General features: G+C 38.9%; 1 protein-coding gene across 2 annotated transcripts in view; it reads left to right on the forward strand.

The window, feature by feature from the left end:
* Positions 1 to 124: 124 nt before the first annotated feature.
* LOC128697376 (protein turtle homolog B) overlaps positions 125 to 23,944 on the forward strand; it is a 28,550-nt gene continuing 4,730 nt past the window's right edge. Inside the window, exons 1-6 of one of the 2 annotated variants that reach the window (XM_070093977.1) lie at positions 125 to 280; positions 4,544 to 4,662; positions 5,774 to 5,911; positions 14,327 to 14,492; positions 15,867 to 16,057; positions 22,920 to 23,049. In XM_070093977.1, the coding sequence (XP_069950078.1) occupies positions 14,354 to 14,492; positions 15,867 to 16,057; positions 22,920 to 23,049 (460 nt within the window). In that variant the 5' untranslated portion in view covers positions 125 to 280; positions 4,544 to 4,662; positions 5,774 to 5,911; positions 14,327 to 14,353. The remainder of the gene's footprint in view (positions 281 to 4,543; positions 4,663 to 5,773; positions 5,912 to 14,326; positions 14,493 to 15,866; positions 16,058 to 22,919; positions 23,050 to 23,944) is intronic. The other variant, XM_070093976.1, reaches the window with a different exon arrangement.

The following is a 23,944-nucleotide window of genomic DNA, read 5'->3' on the forward strand; positions in this document are numbered from 1 at the left end:
CCCAAAATACAATACATAAGTATGGGATTTCCCATGTATGACAAAGCCTGTGTTCATTATTGTCTCTTGTAAACAATGAGTCATTTTGAAAACTCAACTTGTTTGTGTGTTTGTTTGTGTTTGTTCGCTGGGTGTGGTGTGCGCCGCGGCGGAGGTGACGACCAAGGTGGCGACCAACCACTACAATGTTGTACTGAAGTGACTCTCTCAAGGATTATTCCTCTCAAACATGAAGACATGGTCACTAAGGCTATCTTCATGTTACTCTATTTAATGCGAGGTTTGTGAAGAAGATGTCGCAGTTCTTGAGGTTTATAACTTCCCACCAGACAAAGGCTGCTCCACCCTTTTTCACCAACTTTATTTGACTTTAATTGTTGTCTATAGTTAATAATTATTGGCTATTGTTAATTTATAAGTTACATATCTTATCAGTCTGCTATATGGTTGACTAATCAACCTAGTAAGATAAGAGTGTCAAATAATGTAAACTAACTAAAATAGACCACTAATTTTTACCTGTTTATGTGACTTAATTATTGACTTAAGTTAATTTATTAATTATATGCCTTACTAGTCTGTTATATAGGAGACTAATAAGCTTTGTAAGGAAAGAGTGTCAAATGATTTACGTAAACCATAAAATAGACTTGGATTTTAAATTTAATATGGAGAATTTTTATACACGTATTAAACTTTTTGTTTTTAATCTTTTATTATTAGTTTTTTCTATTTTGTCAATATTGTACAGACTTCTAACCAGCATCATAAGGAACACAAAGGCTTTGTTTAGTATGGTCCTGGCTAACTAGTTAATATACTTGCCTAGGTTAAGTTAGGTTAGAGTTCATTGCTTATCACTTGCTCCTCAGACACTTCAGTTAAACGCCTCGATGCTCTCTTACTTTTTATTGACTTCGTCAATTTTAATTAGGAGCTGGATTGTGTGTGTGTGCTCACCTAGTTGAGGTTGCAGGGGTCGAGTCCTAGCTCCTGGCCCCGCCTCTTCACTGGTCGCTACTAGGTCATTCTCTGAACCGTGAGCTTTATCATACCTCTGCTTAAAGCTATGTATGGATCCTGCCTCCACTACATCGCTTCCCAAACTATTCCACTTCCTGTGACTGAAGAAATACTTTCTAACATCCCTGTGATTCATCTATGTCTTCAACTTCCAACTGAGTCCCCTTGTTACTGTGTGCAATCTCTGGAACATCCTGTCTTTGTCCACCTTGTCAATTCCTCTCAGTATTTTGTATGTCGTTATCATGTCCCCCCTATCTCTCCTGTCCTCCAGTGTCGTCAGGTTGATTTCCCTTAACCTCTTCTCATAGGACATACCCCTTAGCTCTGGGACTAGTCTTGTTGCAAACCTTTGTACTTTCTCTAGTTTCTTTACGTGCTTGGCTAGGTGTGGGTTCCAAACTGGTGCCGCATACTCCAATATGGGCCTTATGTACATGGTGTACAGGGTCCTGAACGATTCCTTATTAAGATGTCGGAATGCTGTTCTGAGGTTTGCCAGGCGCCCATATGCTGCAGCAGTTATTTGGTTGATGTGCGCTTCAGGAGATGAGCCTGGTGTTATACTCACCCCAAGATCTTTTTCCTTGAGTGAGGTGTGTGTGTGTGTACTCACCTAATTGTACTCACCTAATTGTGGTTGCAGGGGTCGAGACTCAGCTCCTGGCCCCGCCTCTTCACTGATCGCTACTGGATCCTCTCTCTCTGCTTCCTGAGCTTTGTCATACCTCTTCTTAAAACTATGTATGGTTCCTGCCTCCACTACTTCACTTGCTAGGCTATTCCACTTGCTGACAACTCTATGACTGAAGAAATACTTCCTAACGTCCCTGTGACTCGTCTGAGTCTTCAGCTTCCAGTTGTGACCCCTTGTCCCTGTGTGTGTGTGTGTGTGTGTGTGTGTGTGTGTACATTAGTCACACTAGACTCAAACATGGTCATTTCTTGGAGTAGTGCCCAGTGCCATTGCTTCTAGAATTGTTCGGTCATTCTGATCATCCACTGTTTTACAGTTGATCTTTCCATTTGTGAAAGAGCACATAGATTTCTTTTCAGACACTTTCTTCTCTTTTTATACTCATTGTCTGGCCTCCTCTTTAATGTTCACATTTTTAATGCAGATTTAATTTACAGTTCTTAAACTGACACTGATTGCTACATCAGCTTTCACCTCCCCCTCTCCTATCTGCCATTGTTCTTTTCCCAATGGAAAGAAGTCAGTGTTTGACTTGGTTTATCCTAGCATATTTTATACACAAGCTTCCATCAAGGGAAGTTCGTTGATGCCAGTGAGTGGGGGAGGCTCTTAACCCTTAAACGGTCCAAACAGATCGACGTTCAAATTCGTAGTGCTACAGAAGTAGATCTACTTTTTTTACATATTTTCAAATATAACAAAAAAAAATGTAGATAAGTTTTTTTTTACACATTTTCAAATGTAAAACAAAAAGAAGATCTACATTTTTTTACATACTTTCAGATGTTGAAAAAACGTATATATACGTTTGGACCATTTAAGGGTTAATCTAACTTCCCTATTTTTGGATCAAACCTGATTGCCTCTCCCATATCACTTCTATGGGTTTAGCACTCCCTCATGAATGTAATAATAAAAATACACAAATTATTATACAAGACAATTGTAAAAATTTAAACTTTTATTGAACCTACCTTTCTTTTCAATCTCACCGTTGATGTGTAGCACTGAATGACATACCTAAGCTTAGTGTGTTTCATTAAGATTAAGATGTTTATTTTGACAAATTACATGGAATATAATAGTTGGGTGTACATGCCAAAAGCCCCTTTGTATGCAAAGCATTTTGGGCAAAGTTAAATATTAACTTAAGATTAGGAAGGCAGTAATACATAGTTCATATAGTCATTAGAGGAGTTACAGGAGTACAGGAAAATTGAATATTATATCATATAATGCTACATGGTTTTGATAAGTCTAGTAGAGACTTATTACACTATTGAATTAGTTAATAAAGATTACAGTATGACAATGTAACAATTTAAAACAATTTACAATATGATGCATTACAGTTTAGTACTACTTAAAACAATGAAACTTGGTATTACAATGGAACAATTTACATCATGATGTACTGTATTACAATCTAGTACTATTTAAAACAAGGAAAAACAGACATCCTAATTTGGAAGTAGTAAGTGGTTGAGCATTCATCAGCACAATATGAGTAGCTTTTGAGAAACTGGTAGTGATTAGGTATGGTTTGTCTAGTTTATTTTGGGAGATGAGGTGATTTCTTATTAGGGCCTTAAACTGATTTGCAGACAGAGTCATTCAGTGTGTTTGACAATGAATTCCAAATCTTCAGACTTTTTACGTGCACAGCATTTTTGCATAGGGAGATGACTACGAGGGATATCGAAGAGTGAGCTGTGTCTCGTACTGTATTATGGTTGTGTGTTCTGTTATAGTTATCAAGGAGGAGTTTGAGAGGAGGGTTTACATTAGAGTATAGTGTTCTGTGTATGTAGTAGGCACAATAATAAGTGTGGATGTTTTGTATATTTAGCAGGTTAAGACTCTTGAAAAGAGGTGGAGTGTGTTGTCTAATGCAGGAGTTAGTAATCAGTCGCACTGCAGCTTTTTGCTGGGTTATTAAAGGCTTAAGATGATTTGGTGTGGTTGATCCCCATGCACAAATACCATAGACGAGGTAAGGGTAAATGAGAGAGTGGTACAAAGCTAGAAGAGCTGATTGGGGTACATAGTACCGTATCTTTGAAAGGAAGCCTACTGTTTTGGAGAGACTCGGAAATTTGCTGTATGTGTGTCTGAAATTTGAGACTGCAATCAAGGTGGAGACCTAGAAATTTGCCCTCTGCCCATCTCAAAATAGATGAACTATTTATCAGTATGTTTAGCTGTACATTTGAAGCTCTGTTTCCAAAAAGCATGAAGTAGGTTTTGTCTATATTGAGAGTAAGTTTGTTGGTAATCATCCAAGTAGATATTTTCAGCAGTTCAGCATTTACTGTGTCTGTTTGTATGGTTGAGTTTGGGTGAGAAAAGACATAACATAATATAATAGAGTATATTATATACAGCCTTTCCTCACTTAACAACAGAGATATGGACTTAAGACCCCGTCGGTAAACGAATTCGTTGCTTAACGAGGAGCATACTATAATGATGGTGGATTTGTGTCAGTCATCTTTGATATTCTTTTAATGCTACCTTTACACCATTTATAACATTTCTGGTAAATTTTTAAAAGTTTATGCAGCAGAGTACTGTATACTGTAATAAACAGAATTGAGGAAATCAGCTCTAATTTACATTATTTAGGTATAAATACTGGTCAGAGACCCCGTCGTAAGTCTGAGGCATTGGTAAACGAGTACGTCACTAAGTGAGGAGAGGCTGTTTAATAGTGGTGATGCCTTTTGTATTTACTTGGTTTCAAGCTTTAGTAAATACTTTAAAATAGTTGCCTATTTTTCAATAGTTAAACATTTAACATGGAAATATCTTCTTTTTCCATAGTGCTGTGTGGAACTTTTGGACGAGATTTACCTGGTGATGATAAAGAACACACCATTTTTGTAGATGAGCATTTCAATGTAACTTTACCCTGCTTTCATCACAGTCATGATAACACAGAGGTATGTACTGTATTGTAATTTTATTATATAGTAAATACTATAAGAAATGTTTTTGTCATATGATATTAGCTAAATGTAAGATTTTTTATTTCCTTTGCAATGTATCTGTATACAGTACTAGTTAACTACTAGCTTTATTTATATAAACATTTTTTCTTGTAGCCACCAATTGGTTTTATTATGCTGGACACATCAGTATGTTTAATTTTTTGTTTATAGAACTGCTTGAGGAAATATAATTTATGCTCTGTATGATTTGATGTGACATAGTTGAAATATTGCTGCTGTAATTCAGGTGTATTGAGCCCTGCAGTAGTAAATATTTGTCAAAATGAATACAGTTTTATACAAGTGCTTTATATAATGTCTGTCTTTAAGTACTGTACTGTATCAGTGTTCTCAGGATTACATAATGGTTATAGCACTAATAATAGTCATGAAACTCTTGGCATTCTTGATGCTGAAGTTGAATTCAAGACAGATACAGAGGAACACTGATAGTTGTCATTATTCTAATTCTCTGGTATTCTGAATTTTTGTCTTGACATGTGGAAAATTTGGCCATTTAGTTCAGTTGAATACTACTACAGGTTTCTGTTGCTTTATGAGGATTCACTTTATGCAGTGTCTTGTTACTATTGGTAATTCTGTATATGCAATTTACAGTTACCATATATGATAAACAAAATATGGAAAGTCTATTGAAGGGTCTCTTTAGTCATAATTGTTTATGGCCTGAGTGAGCTTAGTAAAGATGCCAGGAGCCTGGAACACATCTGGAGCATAAACAAGGGACACCTGTACTGGTCTTTGTATTCAGCTTGACATCTCATCAACCATTGTTCTCCTCCATTGGCTGGTAACAGCCCAAGTAAAGCTTGTTTGTAAGGTGAGGGAAGAGATGCATACCTTGTAGAACTGAATATGATGCAAAGCAACCCTGTGCCATTACTGGTAGGTTCAAAATATAGTTTGGTATACAGTATGGCATAAATAATATTTTAGAGAGTGACCAATTCATTTCTAGCAATTAATACTTGTTTATTATTTATTGAAATGTACAGTAATTCATCATATTTTAGTTGATATTAAGTTTTTAACATTATTGCAGATACAGATTATTTTGTCACACCATCCAATCATCTATCCAGTGAGTGGATTTTTGATGGGTCATTATGTGGACCGAAAAATTGACAATATATTGTGATTCCTGGTAATCGAGAGACAACTACATGTATATTGTCAGCAGGTGTGGAGGTGGATAATTAAGTTACAGTACCTAACCTTATGTGCTGCCCTAACTTCGGTACAATACTAAACTAACAGAACATAGCTTTAAAACATATGTATAGCCCTTTAATAACTTTGTTACAGTATTAATACAATATCTGGATTTTATGACCTTTCAAGTTGGTGTCTTAATGCTGGTGAAGGACTCTTGATCCAGGTAACTAGGACTATCCTTTCCTTCCTTGGATCAATACAGGAAAACTAAATATATCCAAAACTCCAGCCCGTCGGGTTCAATGACCGTGGGTTCAATCCCGGCAGGGGGTATGGTTTATTTGCAATCGTGTCATTACGATTTCTTAAGTCTAGTATACAGGGTCTGCTCTTTCCTATGAATAGAATAATAATCATTCATGCTGAGTAATGTCCTTCACCTGCAAGAAGTTACCCACAGATTGAGACACTAGAGTTTGACTCTCATTGTTCTGCAGTGACTTTAAAACAGCTACACCTTTTTTTTTTTCTAGGTTAGCAAGTACATACATGTATATTCTTCTGTGTTGGGTACACTGAGAAGGTGGTTCTGTAAATGTAATGGGAATCCTTGTACTAATAAAAAAAACAATTGCTATTTAATGAGCATAATACTACTGAATGTCCTGTAATATGCATAACAATTTGGGCAGAATGAAAGTTAAAATTGCAAATTGAATGAAAGGTTTATATATTTGAAGGTATACTGGGGAAGATGGTACAGGTTGGCAGTCCCTAATCTGGCATCGTTGGGACCTGTAGTGTGCTGGATTAGTGAGTTTGCCAGATTACAGAGTGGTTAGGTTAGAGTACTTAATTAACCTATCAGTAGAGAGACTGCTACATCTTCCTCATTTTCATCACTGCTTTCTCCTCCCCCTGGCTTGCTGCTGTGGATTTACAACCATCTGCACAATTTCTGAGTCGGTATAATGGTGAAATTTGAGTCAGTATAATAATGAAAATTGAAATTATGCTTGCTGAAATTAGTGCCAGATTACTGATGGAACCAGATAACTGGTTGCCGGATTAGTGATGGCCGACCTGTATTATTGTATTATTGTTTGCCAGATTACAGAGTGGTTAGGTTAGAGTACTTAATTAACCTATCAGTAGAGAGACTGCTACATCTTCCTCATTTTCATCACTGCTTTCTCCTCCCCCTGGCTTGCTGCTGTGGATTTACAACCATCTGCACAATTTCTGAGTCGGTATAATGGTGAAATTTGAGTCAGTATAATAATGAAAATTGAAATTATGCTTGCTGAAATTAGTGCCAGATTACTGATGGAACCAGATAACTGGTTGCCGGATTAGTGATGGCCGACCTGTATTATTGTACTCCATATATGACAAACATGTAGGAGTGGATTCTCATATAAAAAGCCTTAACATAATAAAACTAAACCTAGTAAACATTCTACTGAGTTAGTATAAGGACACTTAGCATCTGTAATACAATAATAAATATAATCCTAATACTAAATGTAACAATGATGGAAATGCAGATTAGGTGCCAAAAGTGTTACAATATGCAAAGATTGTGATGAAACTTGGGATGCTAGAAACCACGTTAGAGCAGTGGTGACGGATAAGTATTTGGTTTGAAGAGTGTAGGTTTTTTTTTTTTTACCTAGTAGGCTCAAGGGTCCCACTATAAAAAATGTTTCATCTTTTAGCAACATTTATTTTAGAACTTTCGATATTTCACATAAATAAACTTTTTCTGAAAAGAACACTTGAATGCTCATACTAGTTGTATTTTGCTTTTCTTTATGAATACACCGTTTTAAGAATTGGATTCGGGTGATAAGTGCATGGGCATGCTGTTATTTTTTTTTTTTTTTTTTTTTTTTTAAGTCTGTAGGATTTGCTGCTTTCTTGTAATTTTTTTATTACCACAGTAATATTCTTTATTTCTGAAAGTACATGACACAACTTATACAGACCATAGCTTGCATCAGTGATGTACTTTATAGAAAGCCCCTGGTTATGCAGAGCATTTTGGGCAAATTAGGTTAATTTTCTCCCCAGGATGCAACTCGTGCCACTCGGCTAACACCCAGGTACCTACTTATTGATAGGTGAACAGGGACAGCCGGTGTCTTAAAGGAACACATCCCAGTGTTTCCGCCCGTACTGGGAATCGAACCACTGACCTCAGTGTGTAAGCTGAGTGTGCTACTAAAAAAAAAATGCATTCACCATAATTCATTCCATAGTTTTACTGTCAAAAGTGTGCAGACACCACAGTTGAAAATGATCCTCCAAACTGCAACATCCTCACTCCTTTCACTGAGAATATAGGTAGAGGTAATGAAAATACAGCACAACTCTGGTTCTCAACTTTTGTTGTTTGTGTCATTTGGAATGAAATCATGTTCTTTCAGGATTTCATTTCTTTGCAGTCATTTGTGTATAATCCTCCTTTAAGTAGATTATTGTATTTGGATTGTCTCAAAAGTAAACTAAATTAGTTTTTAGTTTACTTAGTGTGTCTTGTATGTCGTATCTCCTAACAATGATGTCATAAAAGGATTTCACCTTTCGAGTATAGCATGCAGAAATTTTTTACTGTACATATTGTAGTAAAATTTTATCATTTTGTGTGTGATATGAAGAAATCTTAAATAAGTTGTCAGCTTATATTTTGTATCCTAGGTTATAGCTGGATGCAATGACAATATGCATTAATATTAGTAATTCAAGATATTAAGTTAATGCTGTAATTTTTCCTGATAATTTCTCATTGTGAAAAATAAATGGTAGAAACCAACATTACAGTAATATGCTGTATTACTTGATCTCTTCAAGGATGATGTTGACAAAGGTAGGTATTTTATTCCTTACAGTAAAACAGCATTCAGAAAAAGATAGGTATATTGGACATATGGGTAGAAGTTGGTATAAATGTTTGTTAGCATGAACATAAAAGGAATAGTAAAACAGGTAATAACACTTGAGTGCTGTGTTGTCATGTTCGTGATTGCATGCACAATGTAGGTTTCAACATTTCCAACCTGGTAATTAACCCCGATAAATATCAACAAAAGAGACACATAATCAATCTTACTGCATTGGTTCCAATTTAATTTGTCTGATGGACAACTTAATTTTATCACGATACTTTACACTTAAGTCACTGGTAACCCTTACAACATGCTTGACAGTCAAGATGTCTGGATGTCAGATGAATGGAGGTTGTCACTCTTCATGGTTAGATCATTGGAGATCATATATCATATATCTATATATATCATATATCTATATATATCATATTATATAGTATATCATATATCTATATATATCATATTATATATATATTTTTTTTTTTTTTCAACAAGTCGGCCGTCTCCCACCGAGGCAGGGTGACCCAAAAAAGAAAGAAAATCCCCAAAAAAGAAAATACTTTCATCATCATTCAACACTTTCACCACACTCACACATTATCACTGTTTTTGCAGAGGTGCTCAGAATACAACAGTCTAGAAGCATACACACATAAAGATACACAACATATCCCTCCAAACTGCCAATATCCCAAACCCCTCCTTTAAAGTGCAGGCATTGTACTTCCCATTTCCAGGACTCAAGTCCGACTATATGAAAATAACCGGTTTCCCTGAATCCCTTCACTAAATATTACCCTGCTCACACTCCAACAGATCGTCAGGTCCCAAGTACCATTCGTCTCCATTCACTCCTATCTAACACGCTCACGCACGCTTGCTGGAAGTCCAAGCCCCTTACCCACAAAACCTCCTTTACCCCCTCTCTCCAACCCTTTCGAGGACGACCCCTACCCCGCCTTCCTTCCCCTATAGATTTATATGCTTTCCATGTCATTCTACTTTGATCCATTCTCTCTAAATGACCAAACCACCTCAACAACCCCTCTTCTGCCCTCTGACTAATACTTTTATTAACTCCACACCTTCTCCTAATTTCCACACTCCGAATTTTCTGCATAATATTTACACCACACATTGCCCTTAAACAGGACATCTCCACTGCCTCCAACCGTCTCCTCGCTGCTGCATTTACCACCCAAGCTTCACACCCATATAAGAGTGTTGGTACTACTATACTTTCATACATTCCCTTCTTTGCCTCCATAGATAACGTTTTTTGACTCCACATATACCTCAACGCACCAATCACCTTTTTTCCCTCATCAATTCTATGATTAACCTCATCCTTCATAAATCCATCCACCGACACGTCAACTCCCAAGTACATATCTGAAAACATTCACTTCTTCCATACTCCTCCTCCCCAATTTGATATCCAATTTTTCTTTATCTAAATCATTTGACACCCTCATCACCTTACTCTTTTCTATGTTCACTTTCAACTTTCTACCTTTACACACATTCCCAAACTCATCCACTAACCTTTGCAATTTTTCTTTAGAATCTCCCATAAGCACAGTATCATCAGCAAAAAGTAACTGTGTCAATTCCCATTTTGAATTTGATTCCCCATAATTTAATCCCACCCCTCTCCCAAACACCCTAGCATTTACTTCCTTTACAACCCCATCTATAAATATATTAAACAACCATGGTGACATTACACATCCCTGTCTAAGACCTACTTTTACCGGGAAGTAGTCTCCCTCTCTTCTACACACCCTAACCTGAGCCTCACTATCCTCATAAAAACTCTTTACAGCATTTAATAACTTACCACCTATTCCATATACTTGCAACATCTGCCACATTGCTCCTCTATCCACTCTATCATATGCCTTTTCTAAATCCATAAATGCAATAAAAACTTCCCTATCTTTATCTAAATACTGTTCACATATATGCTTCAATGTAAACACCTGATCTACACATCCCCTACCCACTCTAAAACCTCCTTGCTCATGTGCAATCCTACATTCTGTCTTACCTCTAATTCTTTCAATTATAACCCTACCGTACACTTTTCCTGGTATACTCAGTAAGCTTATTCCTCTATAATTTTTACAGTCTCTTTTGTCCCCTTTCCCTTTATATAAAGGGACTATACATGCTCTCTGCCAATCCCTAGGTACCTTCCCCTCTTTCATACATTTATTAAACAAAAGTACCAACCACTCCAACACTATATCCCCCCCTGCTTTTAACATTTCTGTCATGATCCCATCAGTTCCAGCTGCTTTACCCCCTTTCATTTTACGTAATGCCTCACGTACCTCCCCCACACTTACATTCTGCTCTTCTTCACTCCTAAAAGATGGTATACCTCCCTGACCAGTGCATGAAATTACTGCCTCTGTTTCTTCCTTAACATTTAAAAGTTCCTCAAAATATTCTCGCCATCTACCCAATACCTCCATCTCCCCATCTACTAACTCCCCTACTCTGTTTTTAACTGACAAATCCATATTTTCCCTAGGCTTTCTTAACTTGTTTAACTCACTCCAAAATTTTTTCTTATTTTCATTAAAATTTCTTGACAGTGCCTCTCCCACTCTATCATCTGCTCTCCTTTTGCACTCTCTCACCACTCTCTTTACCTTTCTTTTACTCTCCATATACTCTGCTCTTCTTATAACACTTCTGCTTTGTAAAAACCTCTCATAAGCTACCTTTTTCTCTTTTATCACACCCTTTACTTCATCATTCCACCAATCACTCCTCTTTCCTCCTGCCCCCACCCTCCTATAACCACAAACTTCTGCCCCACATTCTAATACTGCATTTTTAAAACTATTCCAACCCTCTTCAACCCCCCCACTACTCATCTTTGCACTAGCCCACCTTTCTGCCAATAGTCGCTTATATCTCACCCGAACTTCCTCCTCCCTTAGTTTATACACTTTCACCTCCCTCTTACTTGTTGTTGCCACCTTCCTCTTTTCCCATCTACCTCTTACTCTAACTGTAGCTACAACTAAATAATGATCCGATATATCAGTTGCCCCTCTATAAACATGTACATCCTGGAGCCTACCCATCAACCTTTTATCCACCAATACATAATCTAATAAACTACTTTCATTACGTGCTACATCATACCTTGTATATTTATTTATCCTCTTTTTCACAAAATATGTATTACTTATTACCAAATTTCTTTCTACACATAGCTCAATTAAAGGCTCCCCATTTACATTTACCCCTGGCACCCCAAATTTACCTACTACTCCTTCCATAACATTTTTACCCACTTTAGCATTGAAATCCCCAACCACCATTACTCTCACACTTGATTCAAAACTCCCCACGCATTCACTCAACATTTCCCAAAATCTCTCTCTCTCCTCTACACTTCTCTCTTCTCCAGGTGCATACATGCTTATTATAACCCACTTTTCACATCCAATCTTTATTTTACTCCACATAATCCTTGAATTAATACATTTATAGTCCCTCTTTTCCTGCCATAGCTTATCCTTCAACATTATTGCTACTCCTTCTTTAGCTCTAACTCTATTTGAAACCCCTGACCTAATCCCATTTATTCCTCTCCACTGAAACTCTCCCACCCCCTTCAGCTTTGTTTCACTTAAAGCCAGGACATCCAGCTTCTTCTCATTCATAACATCCACAATCATCTCTTTCTTATCATCTGCACAACATCCACGCACATTCAGACTTCCCACTTTGACAATTTTCTTCTTCTTATTCTTTTTAGTAATCTTTACAGGAAAAGGGGTTACTAGCCCATTGTTCCCGGCATTTTAGTTGACTTTTACAACACGCATGGCTTACGGAGGAAAGATTCTTGCATATTTATGAGACAGACAAGAGACATCAGCAATCCTACCATCATGTAAAACAATCACAGGCTTCGTTTTACACTCACTTGGCAGGACGGTAGTACCTCCCTGGGTGGTTGCTGTCTACCAACCTACTATATATATATATATATATATATATATATATATATATATATTTATATATAAATATTTATTATTATTATCACACCGGCCGATTCCCACCAAGGCAGGGTGGCCCGAAAAAGAAAAACTTTCACCATCATTCACTCCATCACTGTCTTGCCAGAAGGGTGCTTTACACTACAGTTTTTAAACTGCAACATTAACACCCCTCCTTCAGAGTGCAGGCACTGTACTTCCCATCTCCAGGACTCAAGTCCGGCCTGCCGGTTTCCCTGAATCCCTTCATAAATGTTACTTAGCTCACACTCCAACAGCACGTCAAGTATTAAAAACCATTTGTCTCCATTCACTCCTATCAAACACGCTCACGCATGCCTGCTGGAAGTCCAAGCCCCTCGCACACAAAACCTCCTTTACCCCCTCCCTCCAACCCTTCCTAGGCCGACCCCTACCCCGCCTTCCTTCCACTACAGACTGATACACTCTTGAAGTCATTCTGTTTCGCTCCATTCTCTCTACATGTCCGAACCACCTCAACAACCCTTCCTCAGCCCTCTGGACAACAGTTTTGGTAATCCCGCACCTCCTCCTAACTTCCAAACTACGAATTCTCTGCATTATATTCACACCACACATTGCCCTCAGACATGACATCTCCACTGCCTCCAGCCTTCTCGCTGCAACATTCATCACCCACGCTTCATATATATATATATATATATATATATATATATATATATATATATATATATATATATATATATATATATATATATATATTGTACACACACATGTATATATGTATGTGTGTGAATATAATGCAGACAATTCATAGTTTGGAAGTTAGGAGGAGGTGCGGGATTACCAAAACTGTTGTCCAGAGGGCTGAGGAAGGGTTGTTGAGGTGGTTCGGACATGTAGAGAGAATGGAGCGAAACAGAGTGACTTCAAGAGTGTATCAGTCTGTAGTGGAAGGAAGGTGGGGTAGGGGTCGGCCTAGGAAAGGTTGGAGGGAGGGGGTAAAGGAGGTTTTGTGTTCGAGGGGCTTGGACTTCCAGCAGGCATGCGTGAGCGTGTTTGATAGGAGTGAATGGAGACAAATGGTTTTTAATGCTTGACGTGCTGTTGGAGTGTGAGCTAAGTAACATTTATGAAGGGGTTCAGGGAAACCGGCAGGCCAGACTTGCGTCCTGGAGATGGGAAGTACAGTGCCTGCACTCTGAGGGAGGGGTGTTAATGTTGCAGTTTAAAAACTGTAGTGTAAAGCACCCTTCTGGCAAGACAGTGATGGAGTGAATGATGGTGGAAGTTTTTCTTTTTCGGGCCACCCTGCCTTGGTGGGAATCGGCCAGTGTGATAATAAAAAAAAAATAATATATGTATACCTTTCCTTGGTGATGGTTAACTCGTGCCTTTTTCACCCCAGCTAGAGAGGCCATGTGATATGGTATAATAATACTGATTCTGGTTTTGTAATAGTGACTTTCTATTATGATTGTTCTTGTTTGGGCAATATCCCCTCGTCAGGTAACCATTTGTAATTGCATGATTTTTGTCATACAGGAAAGCACATACTGGGTTCAAGATGGGATGCATGGGTCAGGCGTGGATGTCCTTCCAGATGGTTCACTGCTTTTGACCAATGTTACTCGGCAAACCAGTGGCCGTTACAGATGTCTGTTGGAGCAAAATGACAGAACTATCACTGCCATTCGATTGGTAGTAAGAGGTAAGTATAAATTTTATCGAGAATTTTGGTATAATTCAGTGACCTTTGGCAAACAAAACAGTCACACATTTTGAAAATACATACAGAAAATCAAATATTCTCGTAGCAACATCATACTAGAATATTCAGGCTAATACCTGTTTATGCCTGTAGCATTTAGAATTTTTATCTCGCTTCAGTTTTCTACTGCTATGACAAATTAGCAATTCTTGGGTTACAAATACGGCTTGTTGTTGTTCTTGATTTGCACAAGGAAATTTCTATATTTTACCAGAGTCTCTTAGAATTATGAATGAGAAATTGATATTAAGTATTCCTAGCATGGCTTTGTTTTACCATTGTATTTGATTAGAGGCCCTGGCATTATGAATAAATACATTTGTATTCTTGTTATTAAATAATTTTTTGTAGTAAGGTTTGCATTGTTGTAGATGGTTTATTGAGAGTTTTACAATATATGTAGCATCTTAGAAATACACCTACCATCCGACTTACGACCGAGTTCGGTTCCGAGAAACCGGTCGTAAGTCGAACTTTACTACTGAATATCAACAAAACATTTTTGTAATGACTATTTTATTGTTTTATTTTGGTATTTCATGTTTTACTTTACTTTTTATGTTGTTAGTGCTGTATTTTATACTGCAAGGTTTAGGATAAACACTGTGTACAACACAAATAGTTGTTTATTTCCCAGAAATTTGGCATAAAAAACACGGTCGTAAGTCGAGTGGTCGTAAGTCGAGTAGGTCGTAAGTCGGATGGTAGGTGTATATATATATATATTTTTTTTTTTTTGAAACTTTCTTTCTGATCTTTCTTTTGAATAATTTTTTTTGTTTTTAACCTCAACAATCATCTAACATCACCTCTTCCCAACACTGTAGCATTCACTTCTTTTACAGCCCCATCATGTTTGAAGTGGGCTGACATTGCAAACTGGATTACTCTGTTTGTAACATCCCTGGCCCTTCCTCTAGAATGCAAGCACTATTCTTTGAACCTCTAGGACTCAAGTCCAGCCAACCAGTTTCTCTAAATTCCTTCATAAATGTTACCTTGCTCACACTCCAACAGCACTTAAAGGAATAAAATGCACTCGTATGCAGTAACTTTGATCTAATATGTTCCACAAGCCTGATGGATGCTGAAACCCCATAGCACCAAAAACCTTCACACCCCTCTCTCCAAGTAGGATGAACAGGGGTGAACCCAGGAAGGGTTCACCCCTGTTCATCTTACCTTCCACACATGCATATGAAATGCATATTAATGTAAAAAAAAATATTTAAATGGAGAAAATCTTCCATTAGTTACTTACTGAAGTTTATACATAGTTGATTTACTGATATGGGACATGCTGTTTCTTCACAGGCTCGCCAGATCCCCCTGAGAATGTGACTGTGTCCACATCAACTGTTATTGCTGTAGTGACGTGGCACCTACACTTGGAAGAGGACTGGGAAGAGTCCCCTGAGGGGCCTAAGACAACACTTCACCTCCAGTATCGACCTATACATTCAGCTCAGTGGTTGCATTTGCCACATCACATAGCCCCATCACAGGTAGGCATTCCTTCAATATTTGTCTCTTAAGTATACTTTCTTTTTGATAACGAAGTTTGATAACGAAGTTTTTTTTTTTTTCAACAAACTGGTGATGGTAGGATTGCTGGTTTTCTTTTTCTGTCTCATAAACACGCTAAGATAACAGGGATATCTTGCTACTCCTACTTACACTTTGGTCACACTTCACAGACACGCACATGCATATATATATATACATACATCTAGGTTTTTCTCCTTTTTCTAAATAGCTCTTGTTCTTTTTTATTTCTTCTATTGTCCATGGGGAAGTGGAAAAGAATCTTTCCTCCGTAAGCCATGCGTGTCGTATGAGGCGACTAAAATGCCGGGAGCAATGGGCTAGTAACCCCTTCTCCTGTATACAATTACTAAAAAAGAGAAGAAGAAAAACTTTATAAAACTGGGTTGCTTAAATGTGCGTGGATGTAGTGCGGATGACAAGAAACAGATGATTGCTGATGTTATGAATGAAAAGAAGTTGGATGTCCTGGCCCTAAGCGAAACAAAGCTGAAGGGGGTAGGAGAGTTTCAGTGGGGGGAAATAAATGGGATTAAATCTGGAGTATCTGAGAGAGTTAGAGCAAAGGAAGGGGTAGCAGTAATGTTAAATGATCAGTTATGGAAGGAGAAAAGAGAATATGAATGTGTAAATTCAAGAATTATGTGGATTAAAGTAAGGGTTGGATGCGAGAAGTGGGTCATAATAAGCGTGTATGCACCTGGAGAAGAGAGGAATGCAGAGGAGAGAGAGAGATTTTGGGAGATGTTAAGTGACTGTATAGGAGCCTTTGAACCAAGTGAGAGAGTAATTGTGGTAGGGGACTTGAATGCTAAAGTAGGAGAAACTTTTAGAGAGGGTGTGGTAGGTAAGTTTGGGGTGCCAGGTGTAAATGATAATGGGAGCCCTTTGATTGAACTTTGTATAGAAAGGGGTTTAGTTATAGGTAATACATATTTTAAGAAAAAGAGGATAAATAAGTATACAAGATATGATGTAGGGCGAAATGACAGTAGTTTGTTGGATTATGTATTGGTAGATAAAAGACTGTTGAGTAGACTTCAGGATGTACATGTTTATAGAGGGGCCACAGATATATCAGATCACTTTCTAGTTGTAGCTACACTGAGAGTAAAAGGTAGATGGGATACAAGGAGAATAGAAGCATCAGGGAAGAGAGAGGTGAAGGTTTATAAACTAAAAGAGGAGGCAGTTAGGGTAAGATATAAACAGCTATTGGAGGATAGATGGGCTAATGAGAGCATAGGCAATGGGGTCGAAGAGGTATGGGGTAGGTTTAAAAATGTAGTGTTAGAGTGTTCAGCAGAAGTTTGTGGTTACAGGAAAGTGGGTGCAGGAGGGAAGAGGAGCGATTGGTGGAATGATGATGTAAAGAGAGTAGTAAGGGAGAAAAAGTTAGCATATGAGAAGTTTTTACAAAGTAGAAGTGATGCAAGGAGGGAAGAGTATATGGAGAAAAAGAGAGAAGTTAAGAGAGTGGTGAAGCAATGTAAAAAGAGAGCAAATGAGAGAGTGGGTGAGATGTTATCAACAAATTTTGTTGAAAATAAGAAAAAGTTTTGGAGTGAGATTAACAAGTTAAGAAAGCCTAGAGAACAAATGGATTTGTCAGTTAAAAATAGGAGAGGAGAGTTACTAAATGGAGAGTTAGAGGTATTGGGAAGATGGAGGGAATATTTTGAGGAATTGTTAAATGTTGATGAAGATAGGGAAGCTGTGATTTCGTGTATAGGGCAAGGAGGAATAACATCTTGTAGGAGTGAGGAAGAGCCAGTTGTGAGTGTGGGGGAAGTTCGTGAGGCAGTAGGTAAAATGAAAGGGGGTAAGGCAGCCGGGATTGATGGGATAAAGATAGAAATGTTAAAAGCAGGTGGGGATATAGTTTTGGAGTGGTTGGTGCAATTATTTAATAAATGTATGGAAGAGGGTAAGGTACCTAGGGATTGGCAGAGAGCATGCATAGTTCCTTTGTATAAAGGCAAAGGGGATAAAAGAGAGTGCAAAAATTATAGGGGGATAAGTCTGTTGAGTGTACCTGGTAAAGTGTATGGTAGAGTTATAATTGAAAGAATTAAGAGTAAGACGGAGAATAGGATAGCAGATGAACAAGGAGGCTTTAGGAAAGGTAGGGGGTGTGTGGACCAGGTGTTTACAGTGAAACATATAAGTGAACAGTATTTAGATAAGGCTAAAGAGGTCTTTGTGGCGTTTATGGATCTGGAAAAGGCGTATGACAGGGTGGATAGGGGGGCAATGTGGCAGATGTTGCAAGTGTATGGTGTAGGAGGTAGGTTACTGAAAGCAGTGAAGAGTTTTTACGAGGATAGTGAGGCTCAAGTTAGAGTATGTAGGAAAGAGGGAAATTTTTTCCCAGTAAAAGTAGGCCTTAGACAAGGATGTGTGATGTCACCGTGGTTGTTTAATATATTTATAGATGGGGTTGTAAGAGAAGTAAATGCGAGGGTCTTGGCAAGAGGCGTGGAGTTAAAAGATAAAGAATCACACACAAAGTGGGAGTTGTCACAGCTGCTCTTTGCTGATGACACTGTGCTCTTGGGAGATTCTGAAGAGAAGTTGCAGAGATTGGTGGATGAATTTGGTAGGGTGTGCAAAAGAAGAAAATTAAAGGTGAATACAGGAAAGAGTAAGGTTATGAGGATAACAAAAAGATTAGGTGATGAAAGATTGAATATCAGATTGGAGGGAGAGAGTATGGAGGAGGTGAACGTATTCAGATATTTGGGAGTGGACGTGTCAGCGGATGGGTCTATGAAAGATGAGGTGAATCATAGAATTGATGAGGGAAAAAGAGTGAGTGGTGCACTTAGGAGTCTGTGGAGACAAAGAACTTTGTCCTTGGAGGCAAAGAGGGGAATGTATGAGAGTATAGTTTTACCAACGCTCTTATATGGGTGTGAAGCGTGGGTGATGAATGTTGCAGCGAGGAGAAGGCTGGAGGCAGTGGAGATGTCATGTCTGAGGGCAATGTGTGGTGTGAATATAATGCAGAGAATTCGTAGTTTGGAAGTTAGGAGGAGGTGCGGGATTACCAAAACTGTTGTCCAGAGGGCTGAGGAAGGGTTGTTGAGGTGGTTCGGACATGTAGAGAGAATGGAGCGAAACAGAATGACTTCAAGAGTGTATCAGTCTGTAGTGGAAGGAAGGCGGGGTAGGGGTCGGCCTAGGAAGGGTTGGAGGGAGGGGGTAAAGGAGATTTTGTGTGCGAGGGGCTTGGACTTCCAGCAGGCATGCGTGAGCGTGTTTGATAGGAGTGAATGGAGACAAATGGTTTTTAATACTTGACGTGCTGTTGGAGTGTGAGCAAAGTAACATTTATGAAGGGATTCAGGGAAACCGGCAGGCCGGACTTGAGTCCTGGAGATGGGAAGTACAGTGCCTGCACTCTGAAGGAGGGGTGTTAATGTTGCAGTTTAAAAACTGTAGTGTAAAGCACCCTTCTGGCAAGACAGTGATGGAGTGAATGATGGTGAAAGTTTTTCTTTTTCGGGCCACCCTGCCTTGGTGGGAATCGGCCAGTGTGATAATAAAAAAAAAATAAAATAAAAACTGGCTGTATCCCATTGAGGCAGGGTGACCTAAAAAGAAAAATGAAAGTTTTTATTTTTAAATTTAGTAATTTATATGGGAGAAGGGGTTACTAGTCCCTTGTTACTGACATTTTAATTGCCTCTTATGACACGCGTGGCTTACAGAGGAAGAATTCTTTTCCACTTCCCCATGGAAAATAATTGTACATATTTCATTATAAAATTTGATCATTAAAAATTTATATTTTCTCGAGCAGTCCCTTCACAAGCTTTCTTAAACTGTTTGGGTATCCCACACATCATCTTCGATCCAACTCAGATTTATATATACAGTGGATCCCCGCATACCGATTTTAATCCGTGCAAGAGGGGTCATTGTTATGCGAAATAATCGGTATGTGAATGAATTTTCCCCATAAGAAATAATGGAAATCAAATTAATCCGTGCAAGACACCCAAAAGTATGAAAAAAAAAATTTTACCACATGAAATATACATTTTCCTACACACAAAGAGAAGGATACATGCACAATAGTAGAGTAGTACATGCACAGTATATATTGTGCATGTACTAGTCTACTAAATGAAGAATAAATGACACTTACCTTTATTGAAGATGCAGCAATGACTGATGAGACACTGTGTCCTGGGAGTGCCTTTTCCTCCTGAGTACTGTAGGTCCTGTTTGGCATTTTCTTCCAGAACAGGCCTTATCACACTGTGTATGCCACTACGATTCTTAAATCTCTCAAACCAACTTTTGCTGGCTTTAAATTCACCAATACGAGCACTAGTTCCAGGCATTTTTCCCTGTTCACCTGGGTGTTAGTCGACTTGTGTGGGTTGCATCCTGGGAGACAAGATTAAGGCCCCCAATGGAAATAAGTTAGACAGTCTTCGATGACACTGACTTTTTTGGGTTATCCTGGGTGGCAAATCCTCTGGGGTTAATTGTTTCTTGGTATTCTCAATAAGCCACACCAACAACGGTGGTACAGCAGCAACAGATGATGCTACAGCAGCAGCAGACGATGCTACAGCAGCAGCAGACGATGCTACAGCAGCAGCAGCAGCTGACGGTGGTACAGCAGCAACAGACGATGTTACAGCAGCAGCAGACGATGCTACAGCAGCAGCAGCAGCTGACGGTGGTACAGCAGCAACAGACGATGTTACAGCAGCAGCAGACGATGCTACAGCAGCAGCAGCAGCTGACGGTGGTACAGCAGCAACAGACGATGCTACAGCAGCAGCAGACGATGCTACAGCAGCAACAGACGATGTTACAGCAGCAGCAGACGATGCTACAGCAGCAGCAGCAGCAGCAGCAGACGATGCTACAGCAGCAGCAGCAGCTGACAGTGCAGCAGCAGCAGCAGCTGTACCACCAATAGTAGCGATGGTTGATTGGGGTTTATTATACAACTTGGCCAGCTCGGAGACACGCACTCCACTTTCATACTTATCAATGATCTTTTTCTTCATCTCTATTGTAATTCTCACCCTTATTGCTGTAGGGTTGGCACTAGAAGCTTTCTTGGGGCCCATGGTCACTTATTTTCCAGAAAAGGCACCGAAAACACTGTAATAATACAAAATATTCCGATTGTATGCTTGGATGTTACCGCGGAGGCTGGCTGGTAAACAATGCCACCGGTGGCAAATGTGAGGCTGGCTGAGGGCGCACATTGGACGCGTCTCGGACGAAAATCGGTGAGCGGGTTTTTAAGCGGTATGCGAGGCAAAATTTTTGCGATTAAAGCAAGCGGTATGCGGATTAATCGTTATGTGATGCCATCGGTATGCGGGGGTCCACTGTATATATATTTTTTTAACATGTCTGCCGTTTCCCACCGAGGCAGGGTGACACTTTCACCATCACTCGTACATATTTACTGTCTTTGCAGAGGCACTCAGATACAACAGGTTAGACGTCCCTCCAAACTACCAGTATCCTAAACCCCTCCTTAAATTGCAGGCATTGTACTTCCCATTTCCAGGACTCGAGTACAGTTAACTGGTTTCCCTGAATCCCTTCACAAATTATTACCCTGCTTACACTCCAACAGCTCATCAGGTCCCAAAAACCATTCACTCCTATCTAATATGCTCATGCACGCTTGCTGGAAGTCCAAGCCCCTCGCCCACAAAACCTCCTTTACCCCCTCCTTCCAACCCTTTCAAGGATGACCCCTACCCCACCTTCCTTCCCCAGCAGATTTACATACTCTCCAAGTCATTCTACTTTATTCCATTCTCTCTAAATGACCAAACCACTTTGACAGCCTCTCTTCAGCCTTCTGACTAATACTTTAGTAACTCCACACCTCCTCCTAATTTCCACACTATGAATTCTTTGCATAGTATTTACACCACACTTTACCCTTAGACAGGGCGTCTCCACTGCTTCCTGCCACCTCCTCGCTGCAGCATTTACAACCCATGCTTCACACTCACATAAGAGTATTGGTACCACTGTACTCCGTACATTCCCTCCTTTTACAGTGGAACCTTGGCATACGACCAGCTCCCTATTTGAACAAAGCTCAGCACTCGACCAAACAAATAGACTTGCCAGAACTTAACTGTAAACTATTTCATGTTTCTTCACACTTTTTGGAGTTTTTTGTATTTGTATAAATAAGCCACCATGGGGCCTACGACGATTAGTGATAACAGCCAACCAAACAGAAAATTGGTTGGGAAGACCTTGTTCAATACTCAAATGGAACAGCACTTGAACAGCGTTCTGGAATGAGTTAAGGTTGCATACTGAGGTTCCAGTGTATATTCTTTGAAAATGTGAGAAATCATGAAAGTACTTGGAAGTTCACTATTCTTTTTACAGTGGTGGTTCTGTATTTTGTGATATCACCTGTTTGTTGTGATCTTATTGCATATTCTGTATAATTTATACTAGCCTACTATTCTCTTTCTGTGTGAGCATGCCATCTTTACAACCCCTTCTGCTGTGTAATTCTTTCTCAGTCTACATCACGATGTTGAATGAAGGTTGAATGAGCTTAAAGCTGTGATTTTGCAATGGCCTTTAAAGAATATTGTAAGCATCTAATGCTTTTTGCGATTCATGAATCAAGAGGTGCAGTGGCAGTGGCTGCTTAAAGTTTAAGGGCCAGAGGAAAACAGTAAAATTATGGACTACAGTATTCACTATATGGCAGGAACTTGGCCTGATTGATAGAAGCCTCTCATACATGATGATAATTGCATGTGATAAGCTAGTAAGACTTGTATCTTTATCTTTGTTTTGCAGGGTCGGGTAGATGTGTACAAATTGCAACCCAACACTACTTATGAGTTTCAACTATGGACCTCAAATAGCTATGGAGACAGTGAAGTTGTCAAGGTTATCAACACTACTCATCCTTTTGTATCAGAAATAGGTAATGTGACTTCAGATTTTTATCATTACTGTACCAGTACCCATTGTTGTAAAATATTTCACTAAGCATACATTATATACTTGAACATAGAGTAATTTGCTTGAATTCACTTATAAAACTTGAAATCAGGGCAGCAAACAGGGCATAAAAAAAGAGGTATTAAAACAAAATGAGGAATACTAGAGAGAAACATGTTCAGGTTATGTAAAAAGAAGCTCAAGTTGTAGAATTTTTTTATCACGCTGTCAGTTTCCCATTGATATAGAATGACCAAAAAATGGAAACTACTTCACCATCATTTATTAATAGCTCTTTTGCCATAGATGCACAGACGTCGCAGTTTAAATGGTTTTCCAGACTGCAGTATCTCCACCCGTCCCTGGCACTCAAAAATCTCCTTTACCTTATCTCTCCAACCTTTCTGGGATGACCCCTACCCCTCTCTCCACCCAAGCTTTATGCATCTTCTTGTTCATCCTACTCTGCTCCATCGTCTCTAAATTCCCAAAATACTTCACAGCCCCTCCTCACACCTCTGAATTATACCTTTGGCAACCTCCAACTTCTTCAAATTTCTACACTCCAAATTCTTTTTGTAATATTCACACCACTCAGTGCTCTCAGATATGACATCTCCACTGCCTGTATCCTCCTCACTGCAACATTTTAAGCCCATGCCTCACACCTATATAACATGTTGGTACCACAGTACTCTGGTACATTTTCCTTTTTTGCCTCTATACATAAACTTCTTAATTGTCATAAAATTCCTCAGTGCCACACCTACCTTTGTTACTCGTCTATTCTGTGGCTCGCTCTATTTTTCGTAGACCCCATCTGCTGCCATATTAATTCCCAAAGTGTTAGAATACATTCACTTCCTGCATACTCATTT

This window comes from Cherax quadricarinatus, chromosome 44, assembly GCF_038502225.1.
Source record: "Cherax quadricarinatus isolate ZL_2023a chromosome 44, ASM3850222v1, whole genome shotgun sequence".
Taxonomy (NCBI): domain Eukaryota; kingdom Metazoa; phylum Arthropoda; class Malacostraca; order Decapoda; family Parastacidae; genus Cherax; species Cherax quadricarinatus.